The sequence below is a fragment of the Coturnix japonica genome, chromosome 12, assembly GCF_001577835.2.
Source record: "Coturnix japonica isolate 7356 chromosome 12, Coturnix japonica 2.1, whole genome shotgun sequence".
NCBI classification, from domain to species: domain Eukaryota; kingdom Metazoa; phylum Chordata; class Aves; order Galliformes; family Phasianidae; genus Coturnix; species Coturnix japonica.
Genome location: NC_029527.1, coordinates 11,189,930 through 11,215,094, shown reverse-complemented (window position 1 = coordinate 11,215,094; position 25,165 = coordinate 11,189,930). Strand labels below are relative to the sequence as shown.

General features: G+C 45.5%; 1 protein-coding gene and 1 long non-coding RNA gene across 7 annotated transcripts in view; one reads left to right on the top strand and one right to left on the bottom strand.

The window, feature by feature from the left end:
• The window catches only part of ADAMTS9 (ADAM metallopeptidase with thrombospondin type 1 motif 9), a 66,244-nt gene extending 41,198 nt beyond the window's left edge, over nucleotides 1-25,046 (top strand). For 3 of the 6 annotated variants that reach the window (XM_015875258.2, XM_015875257.2, XM_015875260.1), the window contains 12 exons: nucleotides 6,227-6,394; nucleotides 9,132-9,293; nucleotides 13,963-14,133; nucleotides 15,184-15,378; nucleotides 17,035-17,167; nucleotides 17,404-17,498; nucleotides 17,648-17,742; nucleotides 17,838-17,971; nucleotides 19,056-19,147; nucleotides 20,065-20,169; nucleotides 22,006-22,100; nucleotides 22,244-25,046. In XM_015875258.2, coding sequence (XP_015730744.1) covers nucleotides 6,227-6,394; nucleotides 9,132-9,293; nucleotides 13,963-14,133; nucleotides 15,184-15,378; nucleotides 17,035-17,167; nucleotides 17,404-17,498; nucleotides 17,648-17,742; nucleotides 17,838-17,971; nucleotides 19,056-19,147; nucleotides 20,065-20,169; nucleotides 22,006-22,095 — 1,440 coding nt within the window. In that variant the 3' untranslated portion in view covers nucleotides 22,096-22,100; nucleotides 22,244-25,046. Of the gene's footprint in view, nucleotides 1-6,226; nucleotides 6,395-9,131; nucleotides 9,294-13,962; nucleotides 14,134-15,183; nucleotides 15,379-17,034; nucleotides 17,168-17,403; nucleotides 17,499-17,647; nucleotides 17,743-17,815; nucleotides 17,972-19,055; nucleotides 19,148-20,064; nucleotides 20,170-22,005; nucleotides 22,101-22,243 lie in introns of those variants that run through there. The other 3 variants (XR_001557996.2, XR_001557997.2, XM_015875259.2) reach the window with 3 other exon arrangements.
• On the bottom strand, nucleotides 1,811-9,219 carry LOC107319906. Its single transcript, XR_001557999.2, has 3 exons — nucleotides 9,114-9,219; nucleotides 5,778-5,881; nucleotides 1,811-4,511 (listed from the first exon to the last, which is right to left on the bottom strand). It is a non-coding gene; the product is annotated as an uncharacterized LOC107319906 (long non-coding RNA).
• Nucleotides 25,047-25,165: the final 119 nt, after the last annotated feature.

The following is a 25,165-nucleotide window of genomic DNA, read 5'->3' as shown; positions in this document are numbered from 1 at the left end:
TTTTCTGTCCTTCGTTCAAATGATGTTGGTTGAGGCTCTGAGGCTGCAGCAGCCAGTCTGTATGTCAGGGGTTGTCAGAAAATAAATAGCAAGTCAGCCTGAGTGGGGGAAGGACCAATGTTGAAGCAGTAGATGAAGGCTGGACATAAGGTCCCAGCAGCAATAGCCCAGGCAGAGGGGTGCACCGTGTGACTTGCACGTCTTTGGAAAAACATGCAGAAAAAGATGCTTTGATAAAGCTGATACAGACCAAAAGGAGAACTTCAGCCTATGGATATCCTCAGCCATCTGTCTGAAGCTGTCTCTGTCTCGGAGCTGTTTACTGTTCACTCAGACTAGCCCACCAAAGCTGCTGTCTCCCTTGGGTTCCTGTCTGTCTCCTCTTTAGGATCAGGCAGACCTACAGACTCCAGGGACTGCCATTCTGGTGTGCTGATAAAAGGCAAAAAGCTGTCTGTTTTTGTTCCCCGGTCAGGAAAAAAAAAGCCACTGACAGTGCGGACCTCTTTGCTTTTGTTTAAAAAACAAAACAAAACAAAAACATCAAAAAAAAGCAAACCAGACCTTCCCCAGCCTTTTTCTGCTGTGTGTCATGCTGCTGGAGCATGGCTGCAGTCAGCTTCATCCACCTTAAAACCACCTGGGATGGGCACAGCCTCACCAGCTACCCTGCAGCCCACCCCTTGGCTCCATTGTGCGTGGGACTTCTCCCCAGTTGTCTTTTATTACCACTTCTCCATAAATAAGGAAAACCCCATAGACACGCTCCTGCTATCAGTTCTGCCGTGTTCATGCAGGAGTACAATCAACAAAGCACTAACCATGTGCTTTTCTGGATTAGTTCCTTGCAGGGTTGTTTTCCTGCTGCTTAACTTGCTGTTGCAGAGTCCATGTCTCTGTCCCTGACCTATTCTCAGACATCTGCTTTTCTACTCCCTGCCAGTGGCTTCCTTTGGGATGCTCCGTGGCAGCCACAAGCACAGGGATCAAGAGACCCCATGGAGGGGAAGGCTAAGTTTTGTGTTCCTCCCTGATTAATCCCTTTTCTACTTCCCTTTTTATACATTTTCTCACCAAGATGGTTATTTTCCAGGCACAGCTGGCCTGATCTTGTATAAAAGGCTGAGGGACTGCTGCTCCAATAGGAGTGGCTTTGGCCTCTGTGTCACAGTTGGCCCCAAGTCTGCAGACCACACTCACAGACACGGGAAAAATAAGCAGTGCATATGGAAATGAGCTATGAGGTTCAGCAGGTCCCTGTGCTGTGCCATGGGAGGTCTGCATGGGTTTTTACCATGTTCCAGGATCCTGCCGTATGACCCCAAATGCAGTAATTGTTATTGCTGGGATCTGTGGGATTGTAGCATCTAGAAACAAGAATGTGAAATGATGAGGGATGCGAAGCACAATGGTGTTTTCTCTATGTCTGACATTTGTGGTGTCTCATTAGTACAGTCGTTAAGGAAAAACAGTGTTGTTAATCTTGCTCCAAAAGCACTCAATGTTCTGTTCATGTTTTAAGTTTTCCTAGCTCACAGGGAAGGTGAGCATGCATGAAAGTCTGTCTGATGCCCAGGGACTGTATGCAGGCTGACACAACGTTTGATCACTGGTGCATCAAGCAGAATTTCCTTTATAAAGCCAGAGAGCAAGAAGCAGCCCCTTGCTGCTGCATGTGCCCAGTGTGAACTCTCTATTCTGTGTTTCCAGCCATCCAACATGGAGAAATCCTCTCCTTGAATGAGACTTGTAAGTGACATTATCACATAACTAAAGAACCGAGGTGTCAGTTAGCCTCAGCTGCGTGCTGCTTCAATTGCTACTTTCCTAAAAGTGCCGCAGCATGGAAAATAGGCTCCAATCAGCCTTTTCCACATCCCACTATACCAGCTTCTTTGGGTATCTGGCACATTTCCTCCTCATTTGAGGAAAAATTATCTATCGCATCCCTCACTGGAGGGTCCTGCCATCACTATTTGGTGGCTTTTGCTTGTTTGCTGTTTAGGTTATGTAGCTTGGAGCAGGGATGCAGCTTTTAGGATAGGATCTGTGTGTTCATGGCCCTGCTAATTGCTGCACCTGGTGAAGTCTTTGTAGGTGATGTGGGTGGGTGGAAGAGGGGAGAAGGTGCTGTTATGACTTGTGGTGGTGATGTGTCTTCCAGTGCCCTTTGTGCTGAAGGGAATTCAGACGAACAGATGTCGTAGGGCTGTTTTTGTAGTGTACGTATGGGATGATGTGCACTAAGGGGATGCTGAAATGTCTCTACAGGGGTGCCCGTGGTGACTCTCTCCTGGCCGAGGAGGGTTTGCTGATACCCAGGAGCACAGCTCCTAATGCAAAGGGGATGTGAGTGCGTAGGTCTGTTGTAGCAATATTGTTTTTCTGTTTTATTTCATCCAGCACACGATTCAATTCAGATTGTTGGAAAGGATGAAGGAGGGCTTACTTAGGCGGACTTACTTTCCACATAATCCTTAACGTGTGGAAATCTAAACCTACAGGGATTGATTTTAATTTCCTCTGCAAAGTTGCTCCTGGCACAATCTGATAAAGACATTTTTAGGCTAATTCTTCCCAGCCCCCTCTGCTGCCCTTCCCAAGCTATCTGAGCATACCTATCTGGGGGAATTCATTGGGTGATCACCGCAGCTTGCATTCATTACCTCAAATACCTCCCAAATCGCCCATACGAGGGAAAGTGGTCTGACAGCATTTTCTGAAACTTCTCCTTTTTGGTGGAGAACTCACCCAGATTCTTGCCACCATTTGGCTTTTCTGCCCCCTGTTTAGCAGAGTGTCCAGTGCTCAGAGGTAACGAAAGCAGAGTCACTCCATCATCTTTGGCAGCTCTGTGCTGCTTGTTTCCTTTCATTGATGTTGAGCATCATATTCTGATCTTTCGAGAAACAGCTGATATGGAAATATTTTTCTTGTTTTCATTTAAATCCTTTTTGTTGCATTTATTTATGCTACGTGGTATATTTATTTGGGAAAATCAGCAGTATGCCAATCCACGGCTCTTGGCGTGTTTACAAAACTAATCACGCAATAACCATAATTCCCTTAAATCTGTGTTCAAACACTTTGATCCTAATGCTGTTAGGAAGGTCCTTTCATTTGGATTCTCTTTGTGAAGCACCAGGTGTGATTGCAGTGGTTTTAGGAGATGAAGGTGATAACAAAAGGAAGGTTTACAGTGTCAATAGCATAAGGACTATGGCTTATTTTTTGAAATACTGTTTCTCTATTAATTTACGTACCACAGTTTTTCTGGGTTTTTTGGTTGGCTGGTTGGGGTTTTTGTGGGTTTTGTTTGCTGTTTGTTTTAAGAAACAACACCATCTGTTGTTTCCCAGCACCAGTGTGGCTGTCCAGCCAGGGATGCTGACATTTGTTGCCATGCCTCTGCTACAGGCTGGAAACAGCTTTTCAGCAGTCATGTTTCCAAGCACTTTGGCAGACACAGGTTGATCACTGGCACGTCCAAGTGCACGTGATCTTCGATTTGATGGAGCTGGTCAGTGGAAAAGGCAATACAGTACCTTGGCTACACGTTCGGGGCTGCATCCAGAGACAATTCTACCAGTACGAGTCTTTCTATTGACTACAAAGAGCCTGGAATGGGAGAGACCCCCATCCACCCCCTGGAACTTTGAAGTATTTTCTACAGAGTGGGGGGAAAGGAAAGAAAGGAGTCTGTGAAAGGAGTGTTTTTTGTCTGCGCTTTTCAAACCTTTAAAGAATGCAAGGTCAAGGCTTACCTCACTGCAGCATTGTTATTGATGGAAGTTGTGAGCGGGTGGCAGCGTTTCCAGCGATGAAAGAACCCTACTAATGAAATGCAAAGTTTCCTGGGGTCAGGGCTAAGGGGTGCCTGCAGCAGCGAGGTATATCTCTGCATTCAGTCGTGTGGCACTGAGATAAGTGTGCTATTGAATTGTTCTGTGCATATGGCTCACATATGCTTAAAATCTACGTGCCAAGTAAAAGCTGGAAGTACCTGAGAAGAATTAGAAGGCAGTTACGAAGCAGGCTCTTTGCAAAGGAATTTTCAGTCTCTAATACTTGCTTACATCAGGTTATCCAACCTCTCTTTTCTATCAGTGCAAATGAGATCATAACTCACATGTGCATGAAACCAAACATGCAGCTGCCTCACTGTAATGTATATTAAAGGCAGACATCAAAATGATTAATTCCAGCATCTTGGTAATTACTCTTCAGTATTAACAAAATTAGCCTAATTACGCCTCCATCTCTAGATGCGCCAAAATGTGAATGTAGACCTGCCACATCTTGGTGTGGGATGCCAAGATAAATGTCACAGTCTGGCTCCGTATCAAGTTCAAGTGATGTGTAGAAGAGGGATAGAGGATAGAAATTTTGGAAACGGTGCCATATTTGCAAGACCAAGTGTTTGTCAACCAGCTTCATGGTAGATGTGATAGAAGTTGATAACTGGGTTTGGGAGGAGTTGATGTTTTCTTTGTGCTGCCGATGTTCGTTGCCTGTGGAGAGATGTTGAAAGAATGAAAAAATGAACATAGGATGAAATTTGAAGGTTTACAAGATTAAGATAATGATAACTCAGCCTTTTTTCCTATTGAAAAGAAGTGATGTTTATGAATCTCAGTGGCTTGTGAAAGTCTCGTTTAAGAACAAGGGACATATTCTCTGTTTTCCAAGGTAAGGTTGCGTGTTGGTGAAGAGCAGCTTCCAACTTCGTGTTGTTAGGGGCATGCTGGTGTTTGGGGATGCTCCACAAACCTGTTGTCTGTGCAGGTGGGGAGCAGCAATCAGTGTTTCCAGCAAGAAAAGGAACCTTGACAGCTGTCCCCATACCTTCAAAAGCAGAGCAGGTCTGGGTGTCCCTATGCCATCTATACCAGCACGTCACACATGGGTCAGCACGATGTGGCCAGATTTGGATTGACTTCTTGAGTGGCCCTTAAATCCTATTGAACTTGAGGGATGTTGGCTACTTATTAGTGGCCTTACAACAGGAAAACAGCCTTTTTCGGAGTATCATTTTTGCAAGCTTTTAACAACAGCAGCTGATCTTATGACCAACATCATTTTCTTGACATGTTTGCCTGGACTTTTTCATTTCAGAGCAAGTTTTCTGCTCTCTAGTTTCTCCATATACCTCTAAATACAATAGGCGCTGAAGGATCTGGAAGCAGTGCTGTAATTTAAAATGATCACAGTTGTTAATGCAAGTGCCAATTTCTGGTCTAATGGATCTTCCAGAACCACTACACATGTGATCTGTGGTGTGTTAAGTTTCAAAAGTATTCATAGGCTGGGAAGAGTTTAGGCTGTAATTTATTTCTTAGCAAATACAGTGATGGAGCAGCTCCAAAAAGAAGGAAGAAGGCTGATCTCTGCATGGTTGCTCCTCTTTGACAAGAAAGCAGAATGTTTTATATTGAAAGATGGTTGGATCCGTGTGTTTGCGCTCAAGGACTGAGCCAGGATGCCTGTGATACGGCATGTAATGAGTTGCATAACGTGTAATGAAGAAATTGAAACTGAGTTTCTGGGTGCATCATGCTGAGTAAGAGGCTTGTTCTACAAGAAACTGTCATATTAAATTCTTGTCGTGATTCCAGACCCCTTTGATTCCTAAATCTTTTGGAGGAGACTAATCTGAAATCAAAGTGAAGTTGCTTGGGGTTTGCATGCCAGAAGCGGTCACATTTGAAAAAGTTCAGTGAACCTGCAGAGGGAGGTTGAAATGCGTTGCCTCACTACAAAGCTTGCAGCTAACATACCTGCTGCTTTGCTTTTTTTGCTTTCATTCCTCGGGCTCTGCCTTCTTCTGGGTTGCTTTCAAAATGCATAAATCTTAAGGATGAGTGTTGTCCTGGTTTTCTGTCTTTGTTTTATTAAAAAAAGAAAAAAAAAAAAAAAGAAGAAGAAGAATTAGTCTGTGCTGGTGTAAAGTAAAACAAACAGGAAATTTACTACTGAGGACATGGAAAAACTGTGTTTTGCCCCTCTGCCTGGTCCTCTGTGCAGTTACTTCCCTCTGTCAAGGTGCATATCACACTTTACCTCCCTTATATACTGCCTTTTGACCTCCCATTGTACCAAGGTAAAAGGAAATGGTCCCTTTCGTGCTCTTCTTGGTCCAGCTGAAATAAAGCATAGCCATGGCCCTTGCTGAACCACATAGGTCGCCCTGCACCAGACCTGATTTGTTGTTACTTTATATTTACAGTGTTCTGTCTCCTGCGGAAGGGGCCAAAGGCACCGCACTGTGTACTGTTTGACAAAGGAAGGGAGGCATGTAGAAGAAGATTATTGCAAGCACCTTGTTAAGCCCAATGTGCAAAAGAAATGCAGAGGGGGCAGATGTCCGAAGTGGAAATCAGGAGATTGGGGACAGGTGAGACATGTTGTATACCCTTTTGCACCCTTTGATATTCCTCTTCTATCAAAACGGCTAGAAGCCGACATGGTTTTCCCATCACTTCTGTCCTCCTAACAAGGGTTAAGGCTTGGGCCAGCTCCTCAGGTGGTGTTAAACCATGTTAGCTCCATGGGCAGCAGTGAAGCAGCACTGATTTGTACACAGCAGCTTGCTTTTGGTGTCTAACTGAGCAAATTCCTTGTATATGTTGAGCTTCTGCTAGGAAAGCTGTTAGTGTGTAATATTAAAGAGAAACTACTATTTATTTGCGTTTTTAATATTGTTGTTATTTAAATATGTCAGATCACAAGCAAAATCTGCTTTAGTGTTGAGGAATCTAAAATTAATTTTACTGTCATCCTGCTGCGAAAGCCTGAAGAACAATCAGAGCTGCTCATTAAAAACACTTTTCACTACCTTCTGTTTCTTAATATCAGCATCGTTTAACTTTGCTTCATCAAGTCGCACACTGGATGCACAGAGCAGAGCCTGGTGAGGTGGGAAATTACATGGAGCTCTTAAGCATCTTCTTTGCTGAGAGCATACCTTGAACCCTTGTTCTCCTGAAAAGAATGGTTTGGTTTTCACCTTGAGTCCACCGCATCCCATTTTTAGCTCTGAACTTCAGTTCTCTATCTACCTCATTAGTGTGCTAATCAGTAGAATTATTGGAAGGCCCCGACTAAATGAACTGTTGCCATGTAAAGCATCGTTTTCTCTCGCGGTCTGTCTTGCAAATTCAGGTGCAAAACACCAATTCTCACTGCATGCAAGTTGCCTACCAAATAAACCATTAACACACCTGGGCACACACGGCGGCTTTAGGATGGAAAATAAAAGGCCATTAAATGCGCTTGTCATATCCCATTTGCACCTCGTTTAAAGTGAGTGCCGCTGAAAGCAGCTCTTCTTACAGCTAATAATTGTAAACATAATAACGCTATGCTCTGTCGATTGCTTTTAAATGGGCTCGTAATAATTGACAAAAGCAAGCACTCTAAATTTCCAACATTCCTCCGCATGATTGGAGTTAATTTTATGCAAGGGGAGAAACAAAGGAGGTGATTTATGGCCTGCAGTATCTCCTGTGGCTGGGCAATTAGGGAATATTGGGATGCCATGAACAGGGGGGAGCACCCCATGAGTGGGGCCCAGCGCTCCGCTCTCTCTGGGTGTTCTGCATTTAGAGGCCAGGCAGTTCTTTTCTATGCTCTTACCAATCCGCTGTCCTACAGCAAAGCGTTTCTACTATCTCTAATAACTGGAAGGGAAGGGAGGAAAAAAAAAAGGGCTTTTCTCTTTTCCCAAGGTCTAAGTGTGTTTATGTTTGCAGCGAAATGTCAGATTTAATGTGTTTGGATCTTGTAAGTGCTATCAATTATGGCCATTTACTTTTCACCGCTATTTCTCCCTCGGTCTGATATTTACACCTTCCAGCTACAGGCTGCAGCCATGCCTTGTGTTTTTGCAAAGCACAGCTTCTCCACAGCTGAGCTGCTGCTCGGCAGCTTGATGATAGACCTCAAGAGAAGGAAAGTGCATAGACTGCAGAGAAAGGACGAAGAGGCTGCTGGCAGTCCCTAAGGCATCAAACGTCAGTCTCCCCCAGCCTTAATGGCTTCAACCCACCAGCTCCTAGTACTGAGCAGCCCAGGGCTGTGTGTTCCCAGGACAGGCAGAAGCTGCTGACCTGTATTTGGGGTTGAAACTTGTTTAAGATGCTCTCCGGGCAGCAGTTATCCCCTTAGGAAAAGCCATAAGGAAAAGCTTCACCCTGGCTTTGCAATAATGGGCTGTGAGCTCATTTTCTAAGTTCCTAATGGATCAATAAGGATGCACCCGTTAATTATCAATTCGGCAAAGAGTAATTCGCTAAAAGCCCTGATTTAAATTAATGCCTTTTGATTCTTACATGCTTTCTTTTAGAAACACGCATTCTTTCTCTGTCTATATTAGATCCCTTAAGACCTAGCAAGAAAGAATTCACATCAGAGGGAAATTAAGTACTGCCAAACGAGTTACAGTGTGCAGTCACAACAGTAGGAAATGCTGTCTGAAGGAAAAACCAAGCTGTTCCAAGCATTGTAGTGCAGATAATAACTTGAAGATGTCAGAGAAAGAGAAATTCGGGCAGTTCCTGCTGTGCCTAGAAGCGGGCAGAAATGTGCCCACAGTATAATGGGGATAAGAAAAGCAGTTCATTTATAAAGACGTTCATTTTCAGTTATACAGTGTATCCTGACTTGAGTCACATGCGTGTTGGAGTGTGTGCTGGAAGGAAGTGCAACTGCATCTTAACTTTACATCTTGGTTGCTGTGCACTTTCTTCTAGCTAAAAGAAGTTTGCTTTTCCTTAAAGCCCGCTGCACTGACAGTCGTGGCAGCTGATGTATTTTGAACTGCGCATATTGAACTGCTAGAACCATATAATCTTTAAGGTCCCTTCCCAGCCAAGCTATTCTGTGATTCTATTTTGTGCCCGGACAGCATGAGAAGTAACGCACAGAGCCTTGCAGCACTGGGTTGCCATTCCATTGAACAGAACTGCTACCTACAAGCATTTCCCAAACATAAATCCGACTGGGGGCAAACCTGACCCTGCTGAAGCCAGCAGCGAGAACTCCCTCTGCCTTCCAGCTTGGCTGGAGTCATAGCAGAGCACAGACCCCCGCAGCACCCCGTGCCGCTCACCCACCTCTATCCCTTCCTGCAGTGCTCGGTGTCCTGCGGTCGCGGTGTCCAGCGTCGTGCGGTGCAGTGCCACGGCGGTGGCCCGACGGCAGAGTGCGACCCTGCGAGCCAACCTGCCTCCCAGCGGGACTGCCAGCTCCCTGAGTGCCCCACGCACCGCTGGGCTGCGGGCGAATGGCAAGCGGTAAGCGGGACCCCTCCTGCCAGCCCCCGCTCGGATTCTTAATGGGGGGTGGGGGGTCTGGGTCTGTCTGCTTTGGGGCTTTAGGGGTTGCATGCTGGGTTTGCCAAAACAAAAAAAAAGAAGGCGGAGGAGATGCTAATGTGGGTTGGCTGTGCCCCTTTCCTTGCTGTGCTTAAGGGAGAGCGGAGGAATAGCACGGTGCTGTGAGTTTATTGGTTTGTGCTGCCCTGCGTTTGGCTGGGGCCTATGCAAATATTGAGTGGGTTTATGGTGCGGTGTGCTTGGGTCTGGTGCTTGAGGTTTGTGGCCTTCTACAAGTAGAGCCAGCCCTGCTGCTCCGGGCACATAGATCTGGAGGAAATGGTGAACGTGGTGGTTCTCCCTTCAGTGTCCCATTCCCTCTGACAGCTGCCAGGGTGAGTTGCCTGGTGGTGCTGGGGAACGGGTTGAAGGTGTGCTGGTGGTTCTCAGAAAGTGGCTACCTAAAATGCTGTGGAGCAGAGACTGCAAAGGGTCAGAAGTGTTTGGGACAGGAGGAGAAAGAGCTGCTGTTCCTGGACTGTGAAAGGAACTGCCAGCCTTGGAAAAGGGAAAGGTGATAAAGCTGAGTCCCATAGAGGGTTGTCCTCCCATAGAGGAGAGGGATCCACCCTCAGTGGCAGATGCAGAAATAGAGGAGGCAGAAGACCCTCTGTCAGAGTCAGTTGCCTCCCTGCAGAACCAGTGCTGGATTTTGCACCCTTAAGGCAACAAAGATCCCACTGACAGGTGTGGAATCAGAGCCCGGTCCTCTTCACCTCAGTGCCTGCAGCAGTGAACAGCCCTGGGGAGCAGGACAAACATGAATTATGCTCATTGTTATGAAGCAGTTGATGTAAACGAGCTCCATTTCATTCCATATGATCTATTTACAATCCCAAGTAGTGCCTCCATGCAGAACATTGTGGGTCCTTGATGCCCTGTTGCCACCTGCCATGGGCTGAGGTGTCCCAACACAGCACAGGTGTTCCAGAATAGCAGCAGCCCAGAAGGCAATAGCATTGACCTTCTGCTTTGACAGAGCCCCTCAAGTGCCACTTGCTGATACATTTACAGGCAGCAAACAGCACATAGTCACAGTCCTTGCCCAACAGCATCATTGGCACAGAAATGTTTCTCCTACATCTTCCTTTTGCCCCCTTTCCTATATTTCTGCATTTCTGAAGCCAGTGGTGATAACCCCCTTCTTCCCACCCTAACCCTAAGGTGGGTGCTGATGTGTTCCTAAGTTTCCCAGGGCTCCCCATTGTGCCAGGGAAATTTCAGATGTTTTCAAGTCACTTTTTATTCCTGGAGTTTCCTCACCCGAAGCTGATGGTTAATAGGAACGTGCAGTCGTCACCCACTGTGAGCTCAGCCCTGTAGCTGATTCCAAGCAGTTCAGAGCACTTATTTTGTTCTGAGGTACCAATATAAATGTAGCATCACCTTATTCCCAGCTGTAAGTCCTGGTTGTGCTACCTGCAGTGAAGAGGCACAGATTGCATTAGTATTCTCCAAGTAACGAACCCTAACTGACATGAAAGCAGGATGTAAAATAGCATCCTCATGCTGTATTGTTCTTGATTTGTTATCTCTAATGGGAATCTGTCAAGAGGGATTCTGCCTTGAGAAAAGAAGGCTGAGAGGGAACCTAATCCAGGTCTATAAATATCTGAGGTGTGGGGGGCAGACTCTTCAGCAGTGTGTGGGACAGGACAAGGAGAAATGGCCAGAAACTGGAGCATAGGAAGTTCTACACAAATGTGCACAAGAACTTTGTTATAGTGAGGGTGACGGAGCCCTGGAACAGGCTGCCCAGGGGTGTTGTGGAGTCTAGCCTGGAGATATTCAAGACCCACCTGGATGTCTACCTGTGTGACCCGGTGTAGGGAACCTGCTTTGGCAGGGGGGTTGGACTCAGTGATCTCTGGAGGTCCCTTCCAACCCCTATGACTCTGTGATTTACCACTCAGTTGTTGGGTCACCATTAATTAGCTGTTCTCAGTGTCCACAGCAGAATAGGCCCAGCTATGTCAGGATGGGATCACCAAAAGTGGAAAGCAGTAGAGAGGGTCTGAGTATAAACCTGTGGGAAGGGACAGTGTGCAGCTATGGAAGCTGCAGTGTAATTCTTGAATCTTTTGACATTTGCTTTTTGGGGAAAATGAAGGCATACTTGCATGCTTTGGATAGCAGAGCAACCCAAGGGATGACTGCAGTGCCTCTGGAATGGGGCTGCTCCTCATCTGCACTTCAGAGTTTGATTTAGACAAACAAGAAGCACAATGAATGCTTGCACAAACCAATGCCTTTGGGATTTAATTTTTTAATTATTATTATTATTATTATTATTCTAAGAGTGTTGCAGAACTGCTTGAAACAGTCCTTAATTTGATCTGAGGGGAAAACAGTTCACAATTTGAGAAATGGGGTGAAAGAGACTATTTCTATCACATGCCTGGGCTGTTTTTCAGCTCTTGCCATCCGTCTCTGTTGTCCCCTGGCCTTGCTGTTTTATGTGAGATTTAGATGGATCATGAGCATGAGATTTCTTACAAAATCTGTCTTCATACCAAAGGAAAAAGCCTTTTCGTGTGAGCTGAGTTTTCTGTTTCTTGTGTGAGTTACGTCTTATAACCTTACTGTGGCCAATTGGAACCTCTGCGGCATTTCTTGATTTGTTTTAGTACTTGTATTATGTCTCGCTGTCTTTGTGTTGTGTTTCATATCTCAGTGAGATTATTTTAATTGCCAGTTATCCCCAAAATACCAAGAATCAAACTGCAATTAACTGATGAGGGCAAGATGCACAGAGCTGGTGTAGTTTTAGTTGACCGTATGACTATTATTTGCAGAGAAAACCAAAGCAAGGTGGCATATCAGCTTGGGTTATTAGGAGCAATTGCTTCTCAAAAAGAGGGTGCTGCATTGGAACAAGCTGTGCAGGGAGTGGTGGAGTCACCACCCGTGGAGGTGTTCAAGATGTGGCATTGAGGGACGTGGGCATGGTGGGGATGGGTTGATGGTTGGACTGGATGATCTTAGTGGTCTTTCCCAACCTTAATGATTTTCAAGTTCTGTGTGTCTGAGTGTGTCAATTTCATCAGCAATCAATGATTTTGATGGAGTATGGGCTTTCAGTGTGGTTACTGCTCACGACCAATGTCAGAAAACCCACTGATGACAGAGGCAGTTCATTCATCTAAAATTATCAAATTTAGGCTTAAATATATGCGAGGAAGGGGAAATATGAGAGCAGGGAAACTTTGAGCATCCCACTGTGCGCCACTGATGCTGTGCTCCATGCACTAACCCAGTTTCACATTTTCCTTATGTAATAGGGAGCTATCAGAGGCAAACACACACAGCACGGTTTCTTTGCTCTCTGGGCAAATCACACTCCAGCAAATTCCTCCAGCCCCTTTAGCATTGCTGTGCTTCAGCACAGACCTAGAAGCAACTTCCACTGTGAGGACTTAAAGCAAGAGAGTAAATAAGGTTGAAAGCGCACGAAGCCCTTGGGGTTTCTTGGCAGACTGTGGGTTTTGCAATGTTGGCTGTTGCCTAAGAGCTGCTGAGTTATTCCTTCAGAACAAGGCTGCTTTGTAGGGCTGGATCCCCCTCCCCTCCTGCATGGTTATCACTTATTTATGGCAAATATTACACTGTGTATTGATCTCATTTCCCCACGTTATCAAATATTTTGCTATTTTAATTTTGACAGCATTTTGCAATTAGGTGGACCTGCTAAAATCCCACTAATTGCAGGTGAGCCAGGAAAGCAGGAGCTGCTGTAACTAGATTAAACTGGCACAGTCCTCTGAGCCTGGCAGACTTCAAACATTGCTTCTGTACCACCAGGGATGGTCTGGTTGAGGGTTTTATCCTTTCCTGAGGAAAAAACCTCCCCTGCACATTACATAAAATGATTACCTTCATGCACTTTTCCTCCTTGTTAATCCAGTTAGTTGGAAGTGTTAGGAGCTCATTACAGACGAATTCTGAACAAAAATATGGTTTTACAGAGACAGTCACTTGTGTGTTCATTTATTTTGTTTCATTTGCATTTTCTTGGCCATACAAATTGCTCCCAGGAACACTGTGAGGGCTTCATGGGCAACAAGAGCAGTCTCATAGCCAGGGAAAGGATTTGAGCAGAGACTCAAACCCTTAAAGTCTTCATTAGACCTTGGGAATGGCTTAGGCTCAGCCAGCCTGGATTGTTATCAGGCAAGGCAGTGTTTCAAAATCAGAAGGATGCATGGATGAAACTGGTCATCCATGAAACTGGGAGTGGTGGTGTATTGTGCAAAGGGCAGCTGTCTTTGTTTGGTGGGGGCAAGTTGAGGGGCTTGGCTGTTTTCTTTCTCATTGTCCTGGCATGTCTCTTTGCATCTCCTGGTACCACCATAGCTGGACCCCATTCTGCTGCCTCAGCTCATCCCCATCCCTGCACTGCACCTTGGCACCTCCAGAGACTGGGGACAAATGGGCACCCAGGGTGCAGGTTGGCTCTGTTCACAGATAAGCCCCCACGAGATGTCCAGCTCACTCAGGCTGCTGGTAGAAGGCTCGTTGGGTGTGGGGTTGTGGTTTGATCTACTGAAGCCCTCACTGGGTTGGGTGAGCTGCTGTTTCTTGCAAGCAGTGCATGAAGACGTGCGGGGAGGCAGCTCGGTACCGCAAGGTGTTCTGCGTGGATGAGAACAAGCAGGTGCAGAGCAGCGACCACTGCGATGCCAGCAAACGGCCCCCAGAGATGGAGAGCTGCGGGCTGCCACCCTGTGAATACATCTGGATCACCGGGGAGTGGTCAGAGGTGAGTCCTCATCATCCCCATCCCCAAGCCGGGACCTGGCCATACCACCCCACTCCCTCCTTTTGCTGCCCACCTTGTTGAGATACTGCAACAAGGGCAGAGCTGTGTGGTTTAATGAGTAGTTGGTTTGCTCCTGTGTGCAATTTCCCTGATGGACAGAGAGAAGAAGGGCTGCAGGGGATGGCCAAGATTCTAAAACACAAATGCCAATGTGCTCAACATCCTAGCTGCTAGCAGGAGGCAGTTTTCTTACAGAGTACATCACATCCAGCAGGCACTCTCTCTATTCTTCTCTACTCCATTCTACTCTGCTCTCCTCTGGTCATGGATTCTGTTTTGCTCTGTTCTGTTCTATTCATGGGTTCTGTTCTGTGCTATTCATGAGTTCAGTTCTGTTCTACTCATGGACTTGGTTCTATTCTATTCCACTCATGGGCTCTTTTTGCAGTGGGCACTGCAAGTAGGGGCACCCAGGGTATAATCTCAGCCTGCTTCCCTATGCAGCAAGCACAGAATTACTTTCCACTTGGAAGGGCAGCAGAAGGAAGTGAGGAGGCAGCTGCTGACATAGCCCTGATTAAAAAAGAAAGAGCTAGAAAAAAGGAAAAAAGCAAACATTCTAGGGCTGAGGGGAAGGAAGGAAAGGCGTGCCATCCAAGAAAGCACAGGAGGGAGGAAGGCAGAGATGGGATCATCTTGAGAACTGGTTTTCTTCTGATTACAAGGAAAGCCTCCTTTTTTTCCAGCACCTTCAGTTCAACATCAGTCTTGACTATTTCCTTTCACTATGCATCCCATGGGCAAAAATAAATAAATTGAATAAATAAAAATAAAAGGAGAAAACCCAAATAATAGAGACATCTCCGTTCCCAAGGGATTACCTGCTCCTTTCTTGGCACACGGGGGATTGCACCCAGGAGCCATCTGGGCAGGGGTCCTAGAGCATCACTGGGGCCCAAGGGCTTGTAGCTATTCTGCATGCCAATGGGTGTAATAGTTAGAACATTCCCTCTTCCCACAAGCACTAACAGATGCTTCCCCTGCCTTCAGTGCTCCGTCACCTGCGGCAAGGGCTACAGGCAGCGCCTGGTGTCGTGCAGCGAGATTTACACTGGCAAGGACCACTACGAGTATGGCTACCAAAACACAGTCAGCTGTCCTGGTACACAGCCACCCAACATCCAACCCTGCTACCTCGGGGAGTGCCCTGTTTCTGCTTCCTGGCGCGTCAGCAACTGGGGAAGTGTAAGTTTGGCAAACTGTGTTTTTTATCCAGAAGAATTTTAACAAACCTGTTTTTCTCTGTTACATTTCCCTAAGGTTTGGTAGGGGAGCATTGGAGAGTTGCATGAATGAGTGTATTGAGTGCTGTTAATGCTGTGTAGGGTCCTATGCTCTGTGCTGAGCGCTGTCTTATGGGGGATTCATGGCAGCCGTGAGTGCCACAGTCACCATATCAATTCAGTTGTATCCCAGATTTCTGGGTATGTTGTGGTTTATACTGAATTCATAGCCAGAAAGTGAGATCGTTGCCAGAGAAGAGCCCAAAACCATTGTGCTAGAGTAGAGGGAGTGATGGATAGTTGGCAGCTGGGGCAATCCTGCTTGTCCATGTGTGCGAGCAATGCTTATGAACCAGCAACAAGTTGAACTCTGGTAATCTGAGCCTTAAAAGGGTTTGTCTGCCTTTCCCTGCCTTCTTCCTCCTCCTTACAAGTGCTGGGATGGGGCAGGGGAAGGAACTTAACCTTTCTGTTAAAGTTATTTGTACTTCAGGCCCCAGAAATGGCTCCACACAAGATCAAATTTTAGTTAAGGTGATAACATTTCACTTCTTTGGGCTTCTGACGTTCTTTGAAATGTGGCAGTTCTCCCATAAATGTGATTTATTAACCCAGCTCAGGCATTTGTAGGAATTTGTCAAACCTTTACAAGGCAACGAGGGTCAAGTCAAGCAAGATGTAGTTGTCACAGTAAATGGCAGGGCTGTTTGAAACCCAAGTTCCTCATGCCCCACAGGAAGCCTCAGGTTCTCCCTGAGAGTCAGAGCAGAAGGGATTGCAGCAAGGAGCTCGGTCTCAATTTGTTGGTGTTTCCCCCCAAAATTTTGATGCAAAACATTCAGCTTAATGCAGCTCTTTTGAAGAGAGTATCCATTTCAGAGAGCATGTTCTTTGGGCTGCTGAAGGTATCAGTGACTACAAAGTGCCATGACCCTGCTCACCTCTGATCTTCAAGGGGTTCACTGCAAATTACCATTGCCTTTTGCTTTGCTTCATTGTGAAGTGTTATAGATTTGGAACTAATGAAGAGTAAATGCCAGGTTGCAAATGGTGTGGTAACCTTTGGTATTTCTGCCTTTATTTGGGCCATCTGAGCACAGAAGTTATGCAGATTTAGCCATTTTTTCTGGGCAGAGATGGGAAAGGGAGCATGGAGATGGCATATTCTTGGTACAGTTTGGTTAGAATACAGCAGAGTGTGCCATGCTTGTTCACATACCCCTGCCAGTGACCAAGCAATGATTCCAACCACCAGGAGAGGACGTCCAGCATTCCATCCTTCTACTGAACATTTCTTTCTTGTGCAACTTCCTCACTGCAAAAAAATAGAGAACATTTTTGCTTGAGCACAGTGTTGACCTTAACCATCATAGTCTCATTCACTGAAGTATGTAAGTGCTAAGTGAAGTACCATCTTCTTGAAATAAGGCAGGATGACGATATAATGAAGGGATTAATAATCAGAGTGACTACTTCTGTGATTAAAATTAAATCCTTGCAAAACAGAGACCTTTGCTGCTGCCTCTTTATAGAAGAGAAATTGGTTGTATGTGTTCTTATGGTCCAAAGCCCAGAAGCCATTGAGATAAAACACAACCCTCTGCCTCTGGTCTTTTAGTGCTCTGTGACCTGTGGGGTTGGAGTCATGCATCGCTCGGTGCAGTGCCTGACCAACGATGACCAGCTCAGCAGCTTGTGCCGTGCAGATCTGAAACCCGAGGAGAGGAGGACGTGCCATAACGTCCACGACTGTAAGTCTGCAGCTTTGCACCTTCCTTTGCTTTTCTCATGCCTTAAGCATCTGTTCCTGTCAAGCTGCTAGAGATGTGCCGTATTTCCAAGTGTTGGGAGCCATCCAGCAAAGCACTAAGGCGCTCCAGGGACACCTCTTAAAAATAAACACGTTGCCTTGCTGTTTGAGATGCCTTGTGAAAGCAGTGTGCTATACCATCGCTCAGTGATGACATGCAGTTCTGGTTTCTTTCAGGTGAATTACCGAGGAGCTGCAATGACGTTAAAAATCTCAAAGGTGTCACTGAAGATGGTGAATATTTCCTTAAAGTCAAAGGGAAGACATTAAAGGTGTGTTACAGCTGCAGATTATGCGTTTTCCCAAGGGGTAGAGGACACTGTGTGTGCTCCTCAATTTCCACTTACTCTTTCTGTGTTTGGTTTTCTGGGCATTCCCTTTGCATACTATGCTTGACAACATCACGGCTTCTCTCTCGCAGGTGTATTGCTCTGGGATGCAGACTGACAGCCCAAAGGAGTACGTGACCCTTGTAAATGGAGATGCAGAGAACTTTTCAGAAGTGTATGGATACAGGTAAGGAATCCCTTTAGTTCTGAACTTCCCAATGTCTTTGATTTCTGTGGCAATATTTTCCAGTCTTGAGTAGAAAGGGTTTTCTTTTGATTCAGATTGCATAACCCGACTGAATGTCCGTATAATGGGAGCAGACGAGAAGACTGCCAGTGTAGGAAAGATTACACAGCAGCTGGGTTTTCCACCTTCAGCAAAGTAAGGCTGGACCTGAACACTATGCAAATAATAAGTGAGTAAATACAGGGCCTTGCCATTAAAAACAAAATCATGTTTATTTTACACGAATGTAGCTGTAATTACCTGCAAGCAGTAGTAGTCCAGTGAAGCTTATTGCTGAACTCTCCTGTTGAAAGCTTTTGGTCATGGTCACGTTTGCACTTAGATGCTGCAACCCAAGTGTATCAGAGATGCCCATTGGTATTGCTGGTGTATGGATGAGTGGAGGAGACTCTTGGAGGGGCTGAATCAGGGGAGATAACTGGTGGGGAGAGGGGTTGGGGGTTTACAGGGCAGGAGTTGACTTCAGGTGTGCAAAACAAGTGGTTCCCTGACACCAGCATGTTGGGGAGCTGGGAGCTTCCCTGCTGCACGGGGACAATTTCAGTCCCTTTGGCTCCAGGGATGCTGTCAGTTTCCAGCAAATATTTTAAAAACATAGGACATTATTAGGAGCTCATTCAGTAAACAGTGGCAATTGTTAACAAACCAAAATCCTTTCTCCTGAAATACCCCTCTATCTGATAGGGTTTTTGTTATTGTAAAAAAGCTGCCATAAGAGCTTCTAGGTAAGGATCCTTAGAAAATTCAATACCAGCTCCCTGTGAATTTCAGGAGGCACTGGGTACCCCTGGCAGGCCGGAGCTGTCGTGCATCCCCACCAAAATAAGGCTTCAGATCCAGAGCAACATATCCCAAATCCCTTTCAGTCCCTGGGTGGGATAGATTTTTGGCTCTGTTCAAAAGGAAGATTTAGAAGGTCTCACATCCTTTTTCAAAACGTGAAATTATCTGATAGAGAGATAAAAGCAGAGTCATGGCTTCTGGTTTTGTTGTTATTCATATCTAAGCCATACATCAGCAGTGTATTTGAACGCATCTGTAAACGTGAGTGTATGGGTATCCTGTGGAATTCAGTGCTAGGAGTCATGTCTGGGATGAATTGAGGTTTAATATTAAAAGTCTAGAAGGTGAGGTCTTGATTAATGTACAAAAACACGTCAGTGAATTCAAACTTTAGCAAAGAGTACGTTTACGTGTGTTTTGTCTCTCTCTGCATCTTTCTTTCTGTGTTATTCACCAACTCCTCTCTGCAGCAACTGACTTGCAGTTTGCCCGGACACATGATGGACGACCTGTTCCTTATGCCACTGCTGGGGACTGCTACAGTGCAGCCAAATGTCCTCAGGTATTTGACAATAGCATTTGACAGTAGGAATTGGTGCTGTTGGTTATGTACAGGGCCAACACCACCTTGGACTCTCCAGACCTTATTTGCAAACAGCAGTTTGCAGTGAGTTGCACTCACAGGCAGCAGAGGGCATCCCTCCATCTCCTTCCCTCTCTGCTTTCTGGACTGGCACTTACAGCAGTACTCAACAGCTTAGTGATTGGATTCTTACTGCTTATGTCCACCCACCAACCAGACAGCAATCGTGGGGAGCAAAGCTCACAGCCCTCTGGTATCATGATGGGTTGGGGCTGTGACCAGAAACGGGCTGGGATGGGGCCTGCCAGGGAGATCTGTGTTGGATGCTGATGTAGCCATGAATTTTACATCCATTTTGTGTATATTGAGACTGGGGGGATGAAGGGAAGAACATATTTAAGAAATAAATGAAAAGAATTTGTGTTTTACTGAAGGCTGAATAAAAAAAAAAAAAAAAAAAAAAAAAAAAGCTCAGCTCAGTGGAAAATGTGGAAAATAAGTACAAGTGTGCCCTCTCCAGATGAGGAGGGGAAAGTGAGAGCAGCTGCAGTGTTCCTAGTCACCTCCATCAGCTGCTGGAGCGTGTCAGGCTACACGGTTTGCCATGGGAAAGCCAAGAATGCCCTCAATCGGCAAACCATGAAAAAGCAGCAGAAAACTGAGCGAGAGCAGTGAAAAACCGAGCAAAAGCCCCTCCTTCCCTGCAGCTACAGATGAGGAAGAAATTCCTAACTGGAGACGTGCTGTGATTTGTGCAATGTGTGCAAATCACTGTCAGAGTGACGGAGAAATTCAAAACGTTGTTATCAAGATCCCATTATACAATTGATGCTGTGAGGAGTGTGGCTGTGGCACAGGGCTCTGGGGGTAACCAGGCTTCTCTCCTTGCTTTTTAGGGTCGCTTCAGCATAGACCTGTATGGGACAGGCCTGTCTTTAACGGCAACGGCGAAGTGGCTTTCCCAAGGGAATTATGCAGTGTCAGAAATTCAGAAATCCCCAGTAAGTCATAATGTTAATTATGGTTCTGCTCGCTCACGGGAAGTTTATAATTGCTGACATCTCTCAAATAGACGCTAACAGAAATCTGACATTAGAAACGAAGTGTTGCCCGTAATTGTAATGGGGGGACCCTAGTGAGTTTAACTTGATCAGAGTTATTGCAATTAATTAGTGAGCCTGCATAGTGGTGAAGCTGCATGCCACGAGTGCTGTGGGACAGAGCTACCTGTAATTAGCTGGCTGAGGTGGGCAGCGCTGGGTTTAATGAGCAGGGATTGACCCCAGGAGGGTCTGAGGATGAAGGTTTTACGGGCGTGGTGGGGATGGGTTGATCTTAGTGGTCTTTTCCAACCTTTATGATTCTATGAATTCTACCCTACAGAGGTCACCAGAGGCATTTAACAGTAAGCAATTTGTAATTTGTAAATATCCTCTCTTGGGCTGCTTTCAGTTTCCTTCGAGAGAGTTGCCCTTGAGCCTTGTTGGTACCAGAGCTGTTAAAGGAGTCTTTTTGGCAGCTTTGGATGCTGCAGGTCCATGCTCCAGCACAGCAGGTGTAAGAAAATTGGCACAGACCCTACATGTTCCCTCTGACCAGTGCTTGGCAATTCTGTCCTCTTCAGAAAGGAGAAGCCCAAGCAGCCCTAGGGGTTGCAGAGAACAGATGTAATCAGAATTAAAACAAGGGTCAGGGAGGCTAAGGGACAGCTCTTGCCTCTGTCACCCAGTGGCATCTGTCAAGCACTGCTCCAGAGGTGTAATTGCAGCAGGAGCAGAAAGAAAAGCAAAGCGAGAAAGAATGACAGCAACCTGCTGCAATCATGGATCAATTGTGTCAAGGGTGGGATGGTGATAGTTTAAAAATAAATGCTTTTGTCCTGCACTTAAGTCTAATCATCTGGTAATTGAGGGTTGAATTCCCCTCAAGGACTGTCTGACCATTGTAATGACCAAGAGCAGAACTCTACAGAGGTGGGACAAGGAAGGCCACACATAGGTCCTGCTGATGCTGGCATTAATCCTCTGGCTTGAGGCTGGAGCTGCCCCATTTGCTGCCCTATTTGCTGAGCTCTCCAGCCCAAGGTCAGCATTCTCATTAGTCTGTGCTGACTCTGGAGATGCAGAGCTGAGGGGGAATGGCACCATAGCCCTTCTGCATCCAGCCTCTGCCCTCCCAAACATGTTTCTCTACAAATGTCCTCCATGCCCTTCACATGCTCACTCACCACCAAAGTGCTGATGCTGACTAGATGTGTTCTTCGTCCTGCATGATCCAAGATTTGCACTCATTACAGGAGAACAAGGGGTTATTCGATGGGGGCAAGTTGAAGAACGTAGATGCTCTTGAGGTAGCCCTTCAGATGGCCTTCTCCTTTCTAATTTGTGTTCAGCATCTGACCTGGCAATACTAAAGGGACTCACATTTGCATACATTTAAATATAACTGTAATTTTGTAGATTGATTTAGGCATTATTTGTTTTTCTTCTGAGACATTTCCTATGAAAGCCCTGACTGGAATCATAGAATCGTTGGAGTTGGAAGTGACCTTTAAAGTACATCTGGACCAACTCCCTTGCCATGAACAGGGATACCTATAGCTCCATCAGGTGCTCAGAGCCTGGCCCAGCCAAGGCATGTCTCCAAGGACGGGGCATCCATCACCTCTCTGGGCAGCCTGTTTTGGTGCCTCACTACCCTTATTGTAAAAAACTTTTTTCCTTATATCCAACCTGAATCTCCACTCTTTTAGTTTGAAACCAGTAGAATAACCCAGAGCTGGCTCTTTCAGAGTGTGGAGCCCTCATGTGAGATGTCCTTTCTCTTTCTGCCTGCAGGATGGTACCAAAGTAGTAGGAAGATGTGGTGGTTACTGTGGGAAGTGTACCCCGTCATCTGGAACAGGCCTTGACGTGCAGGTGTTATAGCAATGGTAAGGCCATGGCCACCAAGCATCTGGCTCCCATATCCCGAAGCCAACTCATTGCTCAGCCCTGGGGTTTGGGCTTTAGGAGTTGCCCCCAGAACCCCAGAAGACAGAGCCTATGACGTGTGTTTCCCATCTGTTCCTTACAGGTTCTCTGAGAGCAGCCCATGGAGATGAGATGGATGAAGGATAGCGATGCAATACCTCTGCCTCCCACTTTTTTAACCTGTTGATGTGTGTATATAGATCGCATATTCTTAATGTACAGTATAATATTTATGTTTGGAATTATTTATTTTGATTTAATATTTTTGTACGTAAAATCATTATATTAAGGCTGCTTTTACTATTTTTATTTTTTACTGTTAAATCCTGCAGTCAAACCACTGCATTTTGCGTACTCTACATTATATGTAGCATTATGACAAGTGATACTTTATTGTCACTGTATTCAGTTGTTTACTTTCAATCAGTAATTTTCCTTCAGTTACGGGCTGCTTTAGCCCTCCACGGTGCTACACAATCTGCATTGGGGTATTTTTGGCATTTCAATCTGTCTTGATGTAAGGAAAATAGACAAGATGTGCTTAAATTTTAATTTAGTGATTAGGCTGACAGCACTCAAGGAAAACACGACAATGAATACAGTGCTCATTGCATTAGCAATCTTTATCTTTTAGGTATGTTTTGAATTTCACATGACCTCTGTGGCCAGTGCTGAAAGCACTGGTTTGGTGCTAACATGGTATTTATTAATGCTCAGTAATTTTAGTTAATCCGCTGCCTTTATCAGTGGGAAAAGGAAGAAAGCAGAAAAATTGTCAGGTGGTTCAGATAGAATCAGTCATAGAATCCATCATCAATAGATTCAGTCATAGAATATCCCAAGCTGGAAGGGACCCATAAGGATCATTGAATCCAACTCCTGGTTGCAATAGATTGAGATCTGCTTCAAGTTCAGGAAAATTCCTACAGATGGATCTTCAGCAGAGCCCTGTTTTGTGTAGGGCTCCAAAAAACATCCATTTCCCTGCTAATTGCATGTGCCACTGTGCTTCCCACTTCCATCTGGCAGCAGGGCAATGGGGCCATATGTTCCCTGGGCTGCAAGCTGAGGAACTGCAGCTCATTAGGGACATGGTCACAAAATTCCAGCACATGTTGGCTGTGTGGGGTCCTGCCACCCGTGGGGCTGGTAGGGACACGGGCAGGGCTGGGTGACCACATCCCAATGATGCTTCCCACGCACTGTGCCCATCTGTGGGGCTGTGCAGCATCAGCGCTGCTGTGTTTCCAGCAGGATCAGCTTGTACTCACAGAGTGCTACCCCCCCCAACAAACAGGCTGCTTGACGCCTACTTCTGTACAGCTTCCTATCCTCGTGATAAGGCATCTGTGCTCTTTGCTGTCTGCAATCCAATGTACAACCAGACCTTAACTGGTTTCTGTAATGCTTTTGTAATGGATAAACGCGGTTGTGCGATGCCCCGCCTGTACATAGCCTGCTGCTTGCAGCATTGCGCAGAGCTTCGTAGCACGTTGAACGGGGGTGATGTGACCTGATTATTTTTGTAGTCTATGACTATGTCCCTTAATTCTTTCTCCTTGATTCTACGTAGCAATAGGAAAATGCTGCCCCAACGCCTTGCACTGGGGCAGCCGGGAGCACGAAGAATGAATTTGCAGCACAGAATTGCCAGCAATTCAGAAGACTCGCCCAGCTAAGTCTTTAAATTAGGGGTGCAGATATTCAGCAAACCCGACCTCAGGATCTTCTGCATTGAAGATCCCCAGACTCATAACCCATGCGTTTTCCAGCCCACAGAGTGAGACTTGTCAGCCTGACAGTCAGGCATTGACATATTGATGTAAATTGATGGGCATCTGATGTGGGAGCAGGGTTGGGTTAAAATGCAGCTAAAGAATTGGTGCTCGGCACTCACCAGTGTGCCCCTGTCGCTCTCGTTAATATGCAGGCTTAAAGGGAAGAATGAGAATTGTATTCATAATTAGGGGTGGGAGGGGAGGGCTATTTGTTGTTTAATAGCACATACAATAAGTGGATGTGATTATATCTTAGATTGCTATTTCACTTATGTCTTCTGCCTATACAACATTAAGAATTGATACCCCCCTGTGAAAAAATAAATAAATAAATAAATGCCAAAAATACCACTTCGAGGGTCAAAGAAAAGGGAAAAGGGAAAAAGGGAAAGGGAAAAAGGGAACGGGGGAGGGAAAGACAGAGAGGAAAGGGAAACGTGATAAAATGGAATAGTGATATTTTTTGTCTTTAACGATAATTGCTCATGTGTAACTTGTGTAGGGGAAAAGGGAAAATTGCACTTTGAACTTTAGAGAGAAACAGTGTGCTTAGAAAGTACAGGCTTGTTATATTTTCTGTACTGAAAGGAATGGCTATTTATAAAGAGAAATATTTTGACCTGTTCGCATTCCTTTCTGCCGTATAGTTTCATAACAGCTATTAGCAGAGCCAGATGAACCTGAAGAAAAATATCAAGTAAAACTATAAGAATTGATAGATCACTGATCTTATGATTCATCATTGGGCTTCATTAAACAGGATCAGACTTTGAGGAGCAGAGACATGAGACACTCCCAGCTCAGGAAACAGCTCTGAGTTTTGTATGTCAATGCCATTATTTTTCTACAGACTGTTGTGGGGTTTCTTTTGTTGGATTTGGGGGGGGGGAAGGGAAGTTATTTTGTTCTTTTTGCAAGCACTTTCCTGTACAGTTTTGTTTTTTTGTTGTTTTGTTTTTGTTTTTTTTTCTTTTCTTTCTGGTGATATTCAAAAAGGAAATGGAAAGATCTGTAAGACGAGTCTGTTTGGTCTTTCTGCATTTGCCATCGTATTTTAATGCCTGTATGCTATTATAGAGGCAAAATACTTTGTACACAAGGGAATAATACAGTGAATGGTAAACATTCTGTTCTGTGCTGGTATTTATTTGCATGCTCTTGGGTTCCCTGTTTGCTTGTCTCATGCAAAAGTGGTGTGGGGAGGAGGAGAGCTGCATGCACAGTGCTGTGCCTGTGGTATGGGGACC